At 59.6% G+C, this 16,375-nt stretch overlaps 4 protein-coding genes across 4 annotated transcripts; 2 read left to right on the plus strand and 2 right to left on the minus strand.

Annotated features, from left to right (window-relative positions):
* Positions 1-1,175: 1,175 nt before the first annotated feature.
* Positions 1,176-3,366, minus strand: LOC134151103 (feather beta keratin-like). The gene is made up of 3 exons (XM_062595391.1): positions 3,300-3,366; positions 1,861-1,994; positions 1,176-1,502 (listed from the first exon to the last, which is right to left on the minus strand). Exons 1-3 carry the CDS (start codon positions 3,364-3,366, stop codon positions 1,176-1,178), a joined length of 528 nt encoding a protein of 175 aa, XP_062451375.1.
* Positions 3,367-5,365: 1,999 nt separating this feature from the next.
* On the plus strand, positions 5,366-6,228 carry LOC134151104 (feather beta keratin-like). Its single transcript, XM_062595392.1, has 3 exons — positions 5,366-5,391; positions 5,453-5,525; positions 5,902-6,228. The coding sequence occupies exons 1-3, from the start codon at positions 5,366-5,368 to the stop codon at positions 6,226-6,228; spliced, it is 426 nt and encodes a 141-aa protein (XP_062451376.1).
* Positions 6,229-9,209: 2,981 nt separating this feature from the next.
* LOC134151105 (feather beta keratin-like) lies at positions 9,210-10,418 on the minus strand. Its single transcript, XM_062595393.1, has 3 exons — positions 10,406-10,418; positions 9,895-10,028; positions 9,210-9,536 (listed from the first exon to the last, which is right to left on the minus strand). The coding sequence occupies exons 1-3, from the start codon at positions 10,416-10,418 to the stop codon at positions 9,210-9,212; spliced, it is 474 nt and encodes a 157-aa protein (XP_062451377.1).
* Positions 10,419-10,538: 120 nt separating this feature from the next.
* LOC134151106 (feather beta keratin-like) lies at positions 10,539-14,262 on the plus strand. Its single transcript, XM_062595394.1, has 3 exons — positions 10,539-10,590; positions 13,426-13,559; positions 13,936-14,262. Exons 1-3 carry the CDS (start codon positions 10,539-10,541, stop codon positions 14,260-14,262), a joined length of 513 nt encoding a protein of 170 aa, XP_062451378.1.
* The last annotated feature ends 2,113 nt before the right edge of the window (positions 14,263-16,375 follow it).

Below are 16,375 nucleotides of genomic sequence, written 5' to 3' on the forward strand. Positions count from 1 at the left end.
CAGAGGATTCCAGAGGGTCCTTCTGACCGGAATTGTCCTTCTATCCTTTGGTCCTAGGACCTCCATTGGGTAGACCTCCCCTCTGGGGTCAGCAACAGCCTTGGGGGGGGTGACACACTCCCTTGGAGGAGGACAGGAATGGGCACGCAGTGCTCTGCTTCCTGGGCACGAGATGGGCAGTGTTGGGAGTTCTCCTGCATACTCTTTGCAGGAGAACTCTGGGGGTTGTGGGATGCACGTCTGTGCTGCCTGGGAGACCACATGACCATGATGCTACCTACGGCTGTGATCTGTTGGGGCAGTCTTGCCAAGGCTTCTGTGGCACTCTTTTCCCTTACTGCTCTCATGCTGTTGTTTTCTTGCGGCCTTTCCTTCTGGCCTTGCCCTGTAAACCCTGGCGCTTCTGTTATGACAGGTTCTGATGGGTTCTCAAGGCAGCTGGCGCTTTCATCCCGCCCTCTCCGTACTACTTGCTTGGCAGTTTCCAGGTTATGTTAGAGGGAGAATGTATGCCCAGGAGAGTGGAAGGCAGTCATAGAAAAATGTAGCAAGATTGCAGCCAGTCCCACGCAGGTGGAGAAACTTAGACCCCTGGGGTCAAAGGTGTTGAGTGGTTAGGAGTGCTCAGCACACCTGCTGTGCAGCACCACTGCAACCCTCCCCAGAGCAACACCCTTCTCCCTAGAAATCCTGGGAGAGCATCCGCAGAGGGAAGGAGCACGCGAGGAGGCAGGCTGGTGTGCGAAATAACTTTAATGAGTGGACAGAGGGGAACGAGCTTGCTGTGAGCAGAGGTTCCGGTGCAGAGAGCAGGAGGATCAGCTGAGAGCCGGCAGCCTGTGGCTGCGGCAGAGATCCTGCTGGCCATCTGTCTGCCTAGCCCGTTGGGAGAGAGGGGCCAGCAGTGCCCACCTAGGCAGGCTGTGGGGGGCCTCGAGGCTCAGGGCAACAGAAGAGAGCAAGGACACGGGAAGGAAAGAAGAGAGTGGAAGAAGGGAAAGGCAGACATGGGCTGTACTGTGAGAGAGCCCAGGCTGGCACCTTCAGGCCTCGCTTTGCAGGGGCAGTTGGGATCGCAGAGCCCCTCTGAATCCATTGCCCAGGAGCTCCATCCTCATTCTAGAACCATCTTCTGGGCTACGAGGGGTCCTCCTCTGGGGCCATCACCAGCAGCTTTAGCAGGGCAGGCACCTGGAGCCACCGTAACGGCCGCCGATGCCAGAGAGGCTGAAGCCTCCGGAGGAGATGGGGACTCCCTGAGAGCTGAGGATGCTGCCAACGGCAGCGGAGGTGCTGGATCCCACGGCGGTGTTCTGCGGGAAGGAGCTGAGGATGGGGCCGGGCAGGGTCACCACCACGGCAGAGGGTTGGATGACAACGGTGGAGTCCTGGCACTGCCTAACACAGGGCTCATTGCAGCTGCTGGCCAGCGGGGCTGGCCCGCTGGGCTGGCATGGCACGCATGGGTTGTAGCAGGACATGTCTGAGGGTGGGAGGTGCACCTGCGAGAGAGAGGGCAGGGAAGAAGCAGAGCATGGAGGATGCATGAAGAGCAGCCTGTGACCCTGCCACCAGGCAGTCAAGGCACCTGGTGGGCCGGAAGCCGGAGGCCGTGCGGCCAGAACTCAGCCTCGTGCTTTGCCTCAACCCCAAGGGCTCTGCGCAGGGCATCCCGGGGAAAGGGGAGTCCTGCCCAGTCCAGAGCCCAGAAGACCCCTCAGGCAAGCACCAGCCTCTCATCGTGCCAGAACTTCTGCCCCCTTTCCCTCTTCCAAGAAGCCCCAAGTCCCAGTGGAGCACAGCGGAGCATGTATCAGCTGAGACATGCGGCAGGAGCAGGAGAAAGGGCTTCAGACTCACCTGGTTCCCAAGGAGGTGGAGGCGAGAGAAGTGGCTGAGCGAGTGGGGAGTTTGGCCGGCTTTTATAGAGCTCCTGCACCGCCCCAGGCCCAGAGTCACCCCGTACGTGGGCAGTAATTTGCCAGCAGACTCACCTCACATGCAGAAGAGCCTAGCTCATGGCATGGGTTGTGCTTGTTGTGCCTTGAATGCAGCCTTTTCATTTCCTCGTTTCTGGCATGCCCATTCTTCCATGGAGGCTCTTTGAAGTGCTGGCATGAGAGGCCGAAGGATTTCCAGGGCAGGAACTTGTCAGTGTGGGCAGCAGTGTAGGCTCAGGTGCCAGAGGAGTCCGGTGCAGACCCGGCCCTTGGGCAGTGGCCCTCTGTTAGGGTTGCCTGTGACTCGTTTTGCAGGAAGGGGTCCAGGCCCTTCTAGTGCCCTAGTCCCCAGCCGAACACGCAAGAGTCCCTGTGCATGTGCGTGTGCCCTATCCTTCTCTCCCTCTCCCTCCCTCCCAGCTCTCTCTGACAGTCACTGGTCATTGCCTCCTCCGGTGGCTGGGTTGTGCTGCAGGTTTTGACTCTCCTCCACCTGATGCTGCCCGCTCTGGGGGGAGATCTGTCCAAGGATGCCGAGTTGAGATTAGGAAAGCAAAAGGCCCCATGGAGTTGAAGCAGGCCAAGGAGCTGGAGCGCAACACAAAGGGCTTTTCTGGTATATCAGCAACTAGGGAAACATGGGTGTAGCCCTGGATGGGGCAGGTGACCCTGTGACGCGTGATAGAGCTCGATCGCCTAGCGAGATCACCACTCAGAGGACACAGAAAAAGCTGAGGCCCTCAAAGCCTTCTTGGCCTTGGGTCTTCCCTTGTAAGATTTGTCTTTGGGAAGGTTAGGCCCCTGGCATGCGTGGGCAAATCTGGAGCAAGGAAGACTCTCAGAAGAGGAGGATCAAGCTAGGGAACATTGAAACATTGTTGGAGAACGATCAGCTGAGCGTCCATACCCTGTGGCTGAGGCAGAGACCTCCTGGGCTTCTGTCCGCCTAGCGCACTGGGAGAGACGGGTCCGCTGTCCCTGCTAGACAGGCTGAATAGAAGCAAGGCTGTGGGAGCTGATGAGATACACCCACAAGTGCTGAGGGAGCTGGCGAATGTCACTGCAAGGCCTCGCTTGAAAGCTTTGAAAGCATCGTGGTGCTTGGGGAAGGTTTCTGAGTGCTGGAGGACAGCAAACAGCAGTTGTGTCATCGAGCAGGGCAAGCAGGATGCTCTGGGGGCAGGAGAGGGCATGGGGGCCTGCTCTGGAGAGGCTGGTCAACCTCACGTCCACCCCTGCAAGCATGATGGAGCAAAACCTCCTGGAAGCCATTTGCAGACACATGAAGGACAAGTAGGTGACTGGGAGTAGTCAGCATGGACTTGTGGAAGGGAAATCTGGCTTGACCAAACCCCTAGCCTTCTACGATGAGACGACTGGCTTTGGAGTTGATGCGCAGACGCCCACGGGTCCTAGCGGACCGCATGGAAGGGTGCCGAGAGAGCGGACCGACGTCTCCCCAGGCCCACTCTCTAGTGTCCTTGAAAGGTCATGGGGGTCCGGGCAGGTTCCTGATGCCTGGCAAATGTGAGCAAATGTCACAGCCATCTTCAGAAGAGGAGAGAAAAGGCACAAAGGAGAAGGCGGGGAACTACTGGCCCATCAGCCTCTCTTTGGTCTCTCAGCACTGTCTGCCACAAGGGCCTTGTATCCAGCTGAGGATGGGATGCTCTGGGTGGGTGGGTGGAGAACGGGATGAGTAAAATGTGGTGGGGTGACGGGGCTCAGGGCATAGGGCTTCCTGGGTCATGCTCAACCTGGAGGCCTGTAACAGGGGCAGTAGCGCCGGGGTCTCTCGTGGGGCTTGTCCTGTTTCACATCTTTACGGGTGAGCGGGAGGAAGTGGTGGCGTGCCCTCTCCTCAAGTTGGCAGGGGGGACCAAATTGCGGGGAGGAGCTGACACACTCCAGGGCAGGGCGGCCATTCAGGGGGAGCTAGCCACACTGGGGGACTGGGCTGACAGGAGTGTCCCGACATTCAATCAGGCCAAACGCCAAGTCGTCTTCCTGTGAGGGAAGAACCTCTTGCAACAGCGCAGGCTGGGGTCTGAACTGCCCTGTGCTCCAGTGGTCCCAGGACCTCCTTGTGCAGATCTGCCTCCTGGGGGCAGGGTCAGCCTTGGGAGGGGGAGGGGAAAGGGGAGTGGCATTGAGCGAGGGTGGGAATGGCCACACAGGGCTCAGCTTCCTGGCCATAGAGCCTGGCAGTGTCCAGGAGCTCCCCTGAGCAGTGTATGGAGGGAAAGACCGGGTTGCAAAAGACATCTCTGTGCTGATCGGCGGTTCTGCCCACCTAGCAGGTGATATGTGTTCTCGTGGCATTAGGGCCTTGGCACACCTCCCGTCCCAGGCCCCAAAGCCCTCCTCAGTTCAAAACAAAAGCCAGCACCGTAACGGAGGCAAGGAAAGTATTGCTCCACTCTCCCGTGGCACTGCAGGCTTGTGCAGGGTACTTGAGCCAATCCAACAAGCCTCTCAAAGCAAGGGAGACTGGTGGCAGGATATTAGCGATGGCTAGCAAGGCCCTGCCAGATGCCGGGGATGCTGGGGGAGGGGATGTGCTCAGAAGGGCCCTGTGAATCAAAGCATCTCAGACTGCATCAAGGAGTTGTTGCATCCTCACTGCATGAACAAAGGACTTTGCTGCCCTGGAGATGTGGAGGCAGCTGGGATGCATCCCAGAAGGGTATGGGGATGCCTTCAGTGGGTGTGCTTGCTGGCATAGACTCCTCCAGCCCCCAGGCAAGAGCACAGCTTGCTTGCAAAGCTCCCTTTGCCTTCCTGAGAGGGGAGCTGTGCTCAGGCGTGTGCCAGGTGGCGAGTCATAGCCAAATTTAGGAGGGCTGTGTATCACTCCTCTGGCATGAGGGTAAGCCAAGCGTGTGTGTTGTCTGCAGCCCCACACCCCATGCAGGGCTGACTTCCCCTCCGGCCAGGGCAGTTCCAACACTGCCCTGGGGGGGAAGCTGTTCTAAGCACCAGGCTGCCCCTGGGCACAGCCCCCGGGAACCTCGAAGGCTGTGACCCTCCAGGGTAACCTTGCAGGTGCTCCCACAGCTTGGGGGCCCTGCAGGAGGGCGAGGGCCTTGTGGAAAAGGAGGTGGGGGCCAGTGTGCTGGTGGATGGAGCAAGCTGGGAGAGAGGACACGGCTTGTGCTCAGGCATGGGAGCTTGCGGTGCTGGGCTCCTCCTTGTCAGGAGGACACGAGCAGCCTCACTGAAAGGCACTCGGTTGACCTGGCCTCTCTGCATGGGACCTGTCCAGCACTTGCTGGCATGCTTCTGCTCATTCGGAGAAGTTCCTGCCCTATAATTCTTGGGCGTCTCATGCCAGCTTTGAAAAGGGGCGTCCGTGGCAGGATTATCATGGGGAAAGCAAGAAGTGAAGAGGCTATGTTGTAGGAACAACAAACACAACCCGTGCGATGAGCTATTCTCTTTTGCATGTGAGGTGAGTCTGCTGGCAAATTACTGCCCACGTACGGGGTGGCTCTGGGCCTGGGGCGGTGCAGGAGCTCTATAAAAGCCGGCCAAACTCCCCACTCGCTCAGCCACTTCTCTCGCCTCCACCTCCTTGGGAACCAGGTGAGTCTGAAGCCCTTTCTCCTCCTGCTCCTGCTCTTGCTCTCAGCTGATACGTGCTGTGCTGTGCTCTGCTGGGTCTTGGGGCTGCTTGGGAGAGGGAAAGAGGGCAGAAGTTCTGGCATGGTGAGAGGCTGGTGCTTGCCTGAGGGGTGTTCTGGGCTCTGGGCTGGGGAGGACCCTGCTTGGCTCAGGTTGCCCTGCGCAGAGCCTTTGGGCAGTGGAGGCAAAGCAGGAGGCTGTGCTTTGGGCTGCGTGGCCCGCGCTGCCGGCCCACCAGGTGCCTTGACTGCCTGGTGGCAGGGTCACAGGCTGCTCCTCCCACCTTCAGACATGTCCTCCCCCATGCTCTGCTTCCTCCCTGCCCTCTCTCTCGCAGGTGCACCTCCCACCTTCAGACATGTCCTGCTACAACCCATGCGTGCCATGCCAGCCCAGCGGGCCAGCCCCGCTGGCCAGCAGCTGCAGTGAGCCCTGCGTTAGGCAGTGCCAGGACTCCACCGTTGTCATCCAACCCTCTGCCGTGGTGGTGACCCTGCCCGGCCCCATCCTCAGCTCCTTCCCGCAGAGCACCGCCGTGGGATCCAGCACCTCCGCTGCCGTTGGCAGCATCCTCAGCTCTCAGGGAGTCCCCATCTCCTCCGGAGGCTTCAGCCTCTCTGGCATCGGCGGCCGTTACGGTGGCTCCAGGTGCCTGCCCTGCTAAAGCTGCTGGTGATGGCCCCAGAGGAGGACCCCTTGGAGCCCAGAAGATGGTACCGGAATGAGGATGGAGCTCCTGCCATCGAATTCAGAAGTTCTGTCTGCTTTTCCCTTCTTCCACCCTCTCCTTTCCCTCCCACGTCCCTGCTGTCCTCTGCTGCTGTGCGCCCCTAGGGGGCACTGCTGGCCCCTCTCCCTCTGTGGGTGAAGACTCTCGGCTGCCCTGGTGCTTCCTGCCCCGCGGCCTCCACTTGGAGCAAGCTCCTTTCCTTCTATTGACGCATTAAAGGTCTTCTGCACGCACGCCTGGGTCTCCACGTCGTCGTTTCCTCTGTGGTTGCTCTCCCAAGCTGCCCAGGGAGAAAGGCAGTGCTCTGGGGCACGTGGGGTGGTTTGTGGGCACATGAAGAGCCTTCAGCATTCACAGAGGAAGTGGTGGGTGGACACACTGCAGCAGTGGCCTTTTAGGCCGTCTCCCTTGGAGCTGCGGAGGACGACCCTGGCTCCTCTAGAGCTCAGAGTCATCAGGTGTGGCCTTGTAGTGCTTCTGCCCAGAAATGCCCTCTCACGTCCCAGTGCACGTCCTTCGGACTGGGAGCCGGAGCACCGCTGACCTCCAGTGAAGAGCCCTGGCTGTGGGAGGCTCTGGGAGGGCAGCAGCCTGGCAAGCTCTTGGGGGCAGGAGTTTCTCTAGCTCTGGATGGAACTGTGCTGTGGGAGGAGGCTCAGGCAGAAGAGGCTTCCCCAAGGGGAGAAGGTGTGAGAATGGGAGGTAATCGGCTTGCAGGCAGCGCATGTTTTCCCCCTCCTTCCATCGATGCCCTGGGTTTCCTGGGGAAAGCTTCTGGGGAGAGGCAAAGTGTGAGAGGCTCAAGGCAGGAGAGAGGTGGGGGTGCAGTCTGAGTGTCCCAAGAGTGGCCGGGAGGTCCCCAAAGCAGTGCTGTCACCAGCAGGAAGGCTGGAGAGAGGCTTGCAGGTGCGGGAGGGGCAGTGCTGAACTGCTGCAAGATCTGGCTGGGCAGGATGATGCCCGACCACTCAGAGGCGTGATCGGCAGCTGTCTGGGTAGTAGAGATGTGACCAGGAGTCCGTGCCCGCACCACTTCCAGCCCGTCTCCAGCAACAGCCCCAAGAGAACGTCAGGGACAAGTGCTCCTGGGGAAAGCCCTCCAGGACAGCTGCCGCTGGCAACAGGGTTCTGTGACACCAAGGACTGCCAACAGCATCCTGGGCTGCATGAATAGGTGTAGAGCCAGTAGTTTGAGGGGAGTGATTATCTGCATCTGCTCAGCCCTCATTCAACCGCATGCAGACTATTGTGTCCACGTTTTGGGCTCACGAGTGCAAGAAAGACATGGAGCAAGCGGAGCGAGTGCAGCGAGGGGCTGGCAGGATGGTCAGGGGTCTGTAGCCCTTGGCCTGTGAGGAGAGGAAGGCCGTTCTGAGGGAATGGGTCTTGCTGAGCGTGGAGAAGAAAAGGCTGTTGTGGTGGGAGCGAATGGCAGCTCTCCAGTAGCTCTGGGGAGGTCACGCAGAAGACAGAGGCAGGCTCTCCCCTGGGGTGCGTGCTCGGAGGACAGCAGAGAGCGGGCATAAGATGGAAGAAGAGAGGTTTGGAGTGCATGTAAGGAAACTGTTTTTCACCCCAAAGAGAGTCAAGCAGCAGAACAAGTTGCCCGGTGAGGCTGTGCGGTCGTCATCCTTGGAGATTTGCCATACCAGAGCAGCTAAAGCGCCTAGGAAGCTGGTCTGACCCCATGGCTCCTCTAGACCCCATGGCTGAGCTGCCTCAGATCGGGCGGTTGGACCAGAGGATTCCAGAGGGTCCTTCTGACCGGAATTGTCCTTCTATCCTTTGGTCCTAGGACCTCCATTGGGTAGACCTCCCCTCTGGGGTCAGCAACAGCCTTGGGGGGGGGTGACACACTCCCTTGGAGGAGGACAGGAATGGGCACGCAGCGCTCTGCTTCCTGGGCACGAGATGGGCAGTGTTGGGAGTTCTCCTGCATACTCTTTGCAGGAGAACTCTGGGGGTTGTGGGATGCACGTCTGTGCTGCCTGGGAGACCACATGACCATGATGCTACCTACGGCTGTGATCTGTTGGGGCAGTCTTGCCAAGGCTTCTGTGGCACTCTTTTCCCTTACTGCTCTCATGCTGTTGTTTTCTTGCGGCCTTTCCTTCTGGCCTTGCCCCTGTAAACCCTGGCGCTTCTGTTATGACAGGTTCTGATGGGTTCTCAAGGCAGCTGGCGCTTTCATCCCATCCTCTCCGTACTACTTGCTTGGCAGTTTCCAGGTTATGTTAGAGGGAGAATGTATGCCCAGGAGAGTGGAAGGCAGTCATAGAAAAATGTAGCAAGATTGCAGCCAGTCCCACGCAGGTGGAGAAACTTAGACCCCTGGGGTCAAAGGTGTTGAGTGGTTAGGAGTGCTCAGCACACCTGCTGTGCAGCACCACTGCAACCCTCCCCAGAACAACACCCTTCTCCCTAGAAATCCTGGGAGAGCATCCGCAGAGGGAAGGAGCACGTGAGGAGGCAGGCTGGTGTGCGAAATAACTTTAATGAGTGGACAGAGGGGAACGAGCTTGCTGTGAGCAGAGGTTCCGGTGCAGAGAGCAGGAGGATCAGCTGAGAGCCGGCAGCCTGTGGCTGCGGCAGAGATCCTGCTGGCCATCTGTCTGCCTAGCCCGTTGGGAGAGAGGGGCCAGCAGTGCCCACCTAGGCAGGCTGTGGGGGGCCTCGAGGCTCAGGGCGACAGAAGAGAGCAAGGACACGGGAGGGAAAGGAGAGAGTGGAAGAAGGAAAAGGCAGACATGGGCTGTACTGTGAGAGAGCCCAGGCTGGCACCTTCAGGCCTCGCTTTGCAGGGGCAGTTGGGATCGCAGAGCCCCTCTGAATCCATTGCCCAGGAGCTCCATCCTCATTCTAGAACCATCTTCTGGGCTACGAGGGGTCCTCCTCTGGGGCCATCACCAGCAGCTTTAGCAGGGCAGGCACCTGGAGCCACCGTAACGGCCGCCGATGCCAGAGAGGCTGAAGCCTCCGGAGGAGATGGGGACTCCCTGAGAGCTGAGGATGCTGCCAACGGCAGCGGAGGTGCTGGATCCCACGGCGGTGTTCTGCGGGAAGGAGCTGAGGATGGGGCCGGGCAGGGTCACCACCACGGCAGAGGGTTGGATGACAACGGTGGAGTCCTGGCACTGCCTAACACAGGGCTCATTGCAGCTGCTGGCCAGCGGGGCTGGCCCGCTGGGCTGGCATGGCACGCATGGGTTGTAGCAGGACATGTCTGAGGGTGGGAGGTGCACCTGCGAGAGAGAGGGCAGGGAAGAAGCAGAGCATGGAGGATGCATGAAGAGCAGCCTGTGACCCTGCCACCAGGCAGTCAAGGCACCTGGTGGGCCGGAAGCCGGAGGCCGTGCGGCCAGAACTCAGCCTCGTGCTTTGCCTCAACCCCAAGGGCTCTGCGCAGGGCATCCCGGGGAAAGGGGAGTCCTGCCCAGTCCAGAGCCCAGAAGACCCCTCAGGCAAGCACCAGCCTCTCATCGTGCCAGAACTTCTGCCCCCTTTCCCTCTTCCAAGAAGCCCCAAGTCCCAGTGGAGCACAGCGGAGCACGTATCAGCTGAGACATGCGGCAGGAGCAGGAGAAAGGGCTTCAGACTCACCTGGTTCCCAAGGAGGTGGAGGCGAGAGAAGTGGCTGAGCGAGTGGGGAGTTTGGCCGGCTTTTATAGAGCTCCTGCACCGCCCCAGGCCCAGAGTCACCCCGTACGTGGGCAGTAATTTGCCAGCAGACTCACCTCACATGCAGAAGAGCCTAGCTCATGGCATGGGTTGTGCTTGTTGTGCCTTGAACGCAGCCTTTTCATTTCCTCATTTCTGGCATGCCCATTCTTCCATGGAGGCTCTTTGAAGTGCTGGCATGAGAGGCCGAAGGATTTCCAGGGCAGGAACTTGTCAGTGTGGGCAGCAGTGTAGGCTCAGGTGCCAGAGGAGTCCGGTGCAGACCCGGCCCTTGGGCAGTGGCCCTCTGTTAGGGTTGCCTGTGACTCGTTTTGCAGGAAGGGGTCCAGGCCCTTCTAGTGCCCTAGTCCCCAGCCGAACACGCAAGAGTCCCTGTGCATGTGCGTGTGCCCTATCCTTCTCTCCCTCTCCCTCCCTCCCAGCTCTCTCTGACAGTCACTGGTCATTGCCTCCTCCGGTGGCTGGGTTGTGCTGCAGGTTTTGACTCTCCTCCACCTGATGCTGCCCGCTCTGGGGGGAGATCTGTCCAAGGATGCCGAGTTGAGATTAGGAAAGCAAAAGGCCCCATGGAGTTGAAGCAGGCCAAGGAGCTGGAGCGCAACACAAAGGGCTTTTCTGGTATATCAGCAACTAGGGAAACATGGGTGTAGCCCTGGATGGGGCAGGTGACCCTGTGACACGTGATAGAGCTCGATCGCCTAGCGAGATCACCACTCAGAGGACACAGAAAAAGCTGAGGCCCTCAAAGCCTTCTTGGCCTTGGGTCTTCCCTTGTAAGATTTGTCTTTGGGAAGGTTAGGCCCCTGGCATGCGTGGGCAAATCTGGAGCAAGGAAGACTCTCAGAAGAGGAGGATCAAGCTAGGGAACATTGAAACATTGTTGGAGGACGATCAGCTGAGCGTCCATACCCTGTGGCTGAGGCAGAGACCTCCTGGGCTTCCGTCCGCCTAGCGCACTGGGAGAGACGGGTCCGCTGTCCCTGCTAGACAGGCTGAATAGAAGCAAGGCTGTGGGAGCTGACAAGATACACCCACAAGTGCTGAGGGAGCTGGCGAATGTCACTGCAAGGCCTCGCTTGAAAGCTTTGAAAGCATCGTGGTGCTTGGGGAAGGTTTCTGAGTGCTGGAGGACAGCAAACAGCAGTTGTGTCATCGAGCAGGGCAAGCAGGATGCTCTGGGGGCAGGAGAGGGCATGGGGGCCTGCTCTGGAGAGGCTGGTGAACCTCACGTCCACCCCTGCAAGCATGATGGAGCAAAACCTCCTGGAAGCCATTTGCAGACACATGAAGGACAAGTAGGTGACTGGGAGTAGTCAGCATGGACTTGTGGAAGGGAAATCTGGCTTGACCAAACCCCTAGCCTTCTACGATGAGACGACTGGCTTTGGAGTTGATGCGCAGACGCCCACGGGTCCTAGCGGACCGCATGGAAGGGTGCCGAGAGAGCGGACCGACGTCTCCCCAGGCCCACTCTCTAGTGTCCTTGAAAGGTCGTGGGGGTCCGGGCAGGCTCCCGATGCCTGGCAAATGTGAGCAAATGTCACAGCCATCTTCAGAAGAGGAGAGAAAAGGCACAAAGGAGAAGGCGGGGAACTACTGGCCCATCAGCCTCTCTTTGGTCTCTCAGCACTGTCTGCCACAAGGGCCTTGTATCCAGCTGAGGATGGGATGCTCTGGGTGGGTGGGTGGAGAACGGGATGAGTAAAACGTGGTGGGGTGACGGGGCTCAGGGCATAGGGCTTCCTGGGTCGTGCTCAACCTGGAGGCCTGTAACAGGGGCAGTAGCGCCGGGGTCTCTCGTGGGGCTTGTCCTGTTTCACATCTTTACGGGTGAGCGGGAGGAAGTGGTGGCGTGCCCTCTCCTCAAGTTGGCAGGGGGGACCAAATTGCGGGGAGGAGCTGACACGCTCCAGGGCAGGGCGGCCATTCAGGGGGAGCTAGCCACACTGGGGGACTGGGCTGACAGGAGTGTCCCGACATTCAATCAGGCCAAACGCCAAGTCGTCTTCCTGTGAGGGAAGAACCTCTTGCAACAGCGCAGGCTGGGGTCTGAACTGCCCTGTGCTCCAGTGGTCCCAGGACCTCCTTGTGCAGATCTGCCTCCTGGGGGCAGGGTCAGCCTTGGGAGGGGGAGGGGAAAGGGGAGTGGCATTGAGCGAGGGTGGGAATGGCCACACAGGGCTCAGCTTCCTGGCCATAGAGCCTGGCAGTGTCCAGGAGCTCCCCTGAGCAGTGTATGGAGGGAAAGACCGGGTTGCAAAAGACATCTCTGTGCTGATCGGCGGTTCTGCCCACCTAGCAGGTGATATGTGTTCTGGCGGCATTAGGGCTTTGGCACACCTCCCGTCCCAGGCCCCAAAGCCCTCCTCAGTTCAAAACAAAAGCCAGCACCGTAACGGAGGCAAGGAAAGTATTGCTCCACTCTCCCGTGGCACTGCAGGCTTGTGCAGGGTACTTGAGCCAATCCAACAAGCCTCTCAAAGCAAGGGAGACTGGTGGCAGGATATTAGCGATGGCTAGCAAGGCCCTGCCAGATGCCGGGGATGCTGGGGGAGGGGATGTGCTCAGAAGGGCCCTGTGAATGAAAGCATCTCAGACTGCATCAAGGAGTTGTTGCATCCTCACTGCATGAACAAAGGACTTTGCTGCCCTGGAGATGTGGAGGCAGCTGGGACGCATCCCAGAAGGGTATGGGGATGCCTTCAGTGGGTATGCTTGCTGGCATAGACTCCTCCAGCCCCCAGGCAAGAGCACAGCTTGCTTGCAAAGCTCCCTTTGCCTTCCTGAGAGGGGAGCTGTGCTCAGGCGTGTGCCAGGTGGCGAGTCACAGCCAAGTTTAGGAGGGCTGTGTATCACTCCTCTGGCATGAGGGTAAGCCAAGCGTGTGTGTTGTCTGCAGCCCCACACCCCATGCAGGGCTGACTTCCCCTCCGGCCAGGGCAGTTCCAACACTGCCCTGGGGGGGAAGCTGTTCTAAGCACCAGGCTGCCCCTGGGCACAGCCCCCGGGAACCTCGAAGGCTGTGACCCTCCAGGGTAACCTTGCAGGTGCTCCCACAGCTTGGGGGCCCTGCAGGAGGGCGAGGGCCTTGTGGAAAAGGAGGCGGGGGCCAGTGTGCTGGTGGATGGAGCAAGCTGGGAGAGAGGACACGGCTTGTGCTCAGGCATGGGAGCTTGCAGTGCCGGGCTCCTCCTTGTCAGGAGGACACGAGCAGCCTCACTGAAAGGCACTCGGTTGACCTGGCCTCTCTGCATGGGACCTGTCCAGCACTTGCTGGCATGCTTCTGCTCATTCGGAGAAGTTCCTGCCCTATAATCCTTGGGCGTCTCACGCCAGCTTTGAAAAGGGACGTCCGTGGCAGGATTATCATGGGGAAAGCAAGAAGTGAAGAGGCTATGTTGTAGGAACAACAAACACAACCCGTGCGATGAGCTAGGCTCTTTTGCATGTGAGGTGAGTCTGCTGGCAAATTACTGCCCACGTATGGGGTGGCTCTGGGCCTGGGGCGGTGCAGGAGCTCTATAAAAGCCGGCCAAACTCCCCACTCGCTCAGCCACTTCTCTCGCCTCCACCTCCTTGGGAACCAGGTGAGTCTGAAGCCCTTTCTCCTCCAGCTCCTGCTCTTGCTCTCAGCTGATACGTGCTGTGCTGTGCTCTGCTGGGTCTTGGGGCTGCTTGGGAGAGGGAAAGAGGGCAGAAGTTCTGGCATGGTGAGAGGCTGGTGCTTGCCTGAGGGGTGTTCTGGGCTCTGGGCTGGGGAGGACCCTGCTTGGCTCAGGTTGCCCTGCGCAGAGCCTTTGGGCAGTGGAGGCAAAGCAGGAGGCTGTGCTTTGGGCTGCGTGGCCCGCGCTGCCGGCCCACCAGGTGCCTTGACTGGCTGGTGGTAGGGTCACAGGCTGCTCCTCCCACCTTCAGACATGTCCTCCCCCATGCTCTGCTTCCTCCCTGCCCTCTCTCTCGCAGGTGCACCTCCCACCTTCAGACATGTCCTGCTACAACCCATGCGTGCCATGCCAGCCCAGCGGGCCAGCCCCGCTGGCCAGCAGCTGCAATGAGCCCTGTGTTAGGCAGTGCCAGGACTCCACCGTTGTCATCCAACCCTCTGCCGTGGTGGTGACCCTGCCCGGCCCCATCCTCAGCTCCTTCCCGCAGAGCACCGCCGTGGGATCCAGCACCTCCGCTGCCGTTGGCAGCATCCTCAGCTCTCAGGGAGTCCCCATCTCCTCCGGAGGCTTCAGCCTCTCTGGCATCGGCGGCCGTTACGGTGGCTCCAGGTGCCTGCCCTGCTAAAGCTGCTGGTGATGGCCCCAGAGGAGGACCCCTTGGAGCCCAGAAGATGGTACCGGAATGAGGATGGAGCTCCTGCCATCGAATTCAGAAGTTCTGTCTGCTTTTCCCTTCTTCCACCCTCTCCTTTCCCTCCCACGTCCCTGCTGTCCTCTGCTGCTGTGCGCCCCTAGGGGGCACTGCTGGCCCCTCTCCCTCTGTGGGTGAAGACTCTCGGCTGCCCTGGTGCTTCCTGCCCTGCGGCCTCCACTTGGAGCAAGCTCCTTTCCTTCTATTGACGCATTAAAGGTCTTCTGCACGCACGCCTGGGTCTCCACGTCGTCGTTTCCTCTGTGGTTGCTCTCCCAAGCTGCCCAGGGAGAAAGGCAGTGCTCTGGGGCACGTGGGGTGGTTTGTGGGCACATGAAGAGCCTTCAGCATTCACAGAGGAAGTGGTGGGTGGACACACTGCAGCAGTGGCCTTTTAGGCCGTCTCCCTTGGAGCTGCGGAGGACATCCCTGGCTCCTCTAGAGCTCAGAGTCATCAGGTGTGGCCTTGTAGTGCTTCTGCCCAGAAATGCCCTCTCACGTCCCAGTGCACGTCCTTCGGACTGGGAGCCGGAGCACCGCTGACCTCCAGTGAAGAGCCCTGGCTGTGGGAGGCTCTGGGAGGGCAGCAGCCCGGCAAGCTCTTGGGGGCAGGAGTTTCTCTAGCTCTGGATGGAACTGTGCTGCGGGAGGAGGCTCAGGCAGAAGAGGCTTCCCCAAGGGGAGAAGGTGTGAGAATGGGAGGCAATCGGCTTGCAGGCAGCGCATGTTTTCCCCCTCCTTCCATCGATGCCCTGGGTTTCCTGGGGAAAGCTTCTGGGGAGAGGCAAAGTGTGAGAGGCTCAAGGCAGGAGAGAGGTGGGGGTGCAGTCTGAGTGTCCCAAGAGTGGCCGGGAGGTCCCCAAAGCAGTGCTGTCACCAGCAGGAAGGCTGGAGAGAGGCTTGCAGGTGCGGGAGGGGCAGTGCTGAACTGCTGCAAGATCTGGCTGGGCAGGATGATGCCCGACCACTCAGAGGCGTGATCGGCAGCTGTCTGGGTAGTAGAGATGTGACCAGGAGTCCGTGCCCGCACCACTTCCAGCCCGTCTCCAGCAACAGCCCCAAGAGAACGTCAGGGACAAGTACTCCTGGGGAAAGCCCTCCAGGACAGCTGCCGCTGGCAACAGGGTTCTGTGACACCAAGGACTGCCAACAGCATCCTGGGCTGCATGAACAGGAGTAGAGCCAGTAGTTTGAGGGGAGTGATTATCTGCATCTGCTCAGCCCTCATTCAACCGCATGCAGACTATTGTGTCCACGTTTTGGGCTCACGAGTGCAAGAAAGACATGGAGCAAGCGGAGCGAGTGCAGCGAGGGGCTGGCAGGATGGTCAGGGGTCTGTAGCCCTTGGCCTGTGAGGAGAGGAAGGCCGTTCTGAGGGAATGGGTCTTGCTGAGCGTGGAGAAGAAAAGGCTGTTGTGGTGGGAGCGAATGGCAGCTCTCCAGTAGCTCTGGGGAGGTCACGCAGAAGACAGAGGCAGGCTCTCCCCTGGGGTGCGTGCTCGGAGGACAGCAGAGAGCAGGCATAAGATGGAAGAAGAGAGGTTTGGAGTGCATGTAAGGGAACCGTTTTTCACCCCAAAGAGAGTCAAGCAGCAGAACAAGTTGCCCGGTGAGGCTGTGCGGTCGTCATCCTTGGAGATTTGCCATACCAGAGCAGCTAAAGCGCCTAGGAAGCTGGTCTGACCCCATGGCTCCTCTAGACCCCATGGCTGAGCTGCCTCAGATCGGGCGGTTGGACCAGAGGATTCCAGAGGGTCCTTCTGACCGGAATTGTCCTTCTATCCTTTGGTCCTAGGACCTCCATTGGGTAGACCTCCCCTCTGGGGTCAGCAACAGCCTTGGGGGGGGTGACACACTCCCTTGGAGGAGGACAGGAATGGGCACGCAGCGCTCTGCTTCCTGGGCACGAGATGGGCAGTGTTGGGAGTTCTCCTGCATACTCTTTGCAGGAGAACTCTGGGGGTTGTGGGATGCACGTCTGTGCTGCCTGGGAGACCACATGACCATGATGCTACCTACGGCTGTGATCTGTTGGGGCAGTCTTGCC

Source organism: Rhea pennata, chromosome 26 (genome assembly GCF_028389875.1).
Source record: "Rhea pennata isolate bPtePen1 chromosome 26, bPtePen1.pri, whole genome shotgun sequence".
NCBI lineage: Eukaryota > Metazoa > Chordata > Aves > Rheiformes > Rheidae > Rhea > Rhea pennata.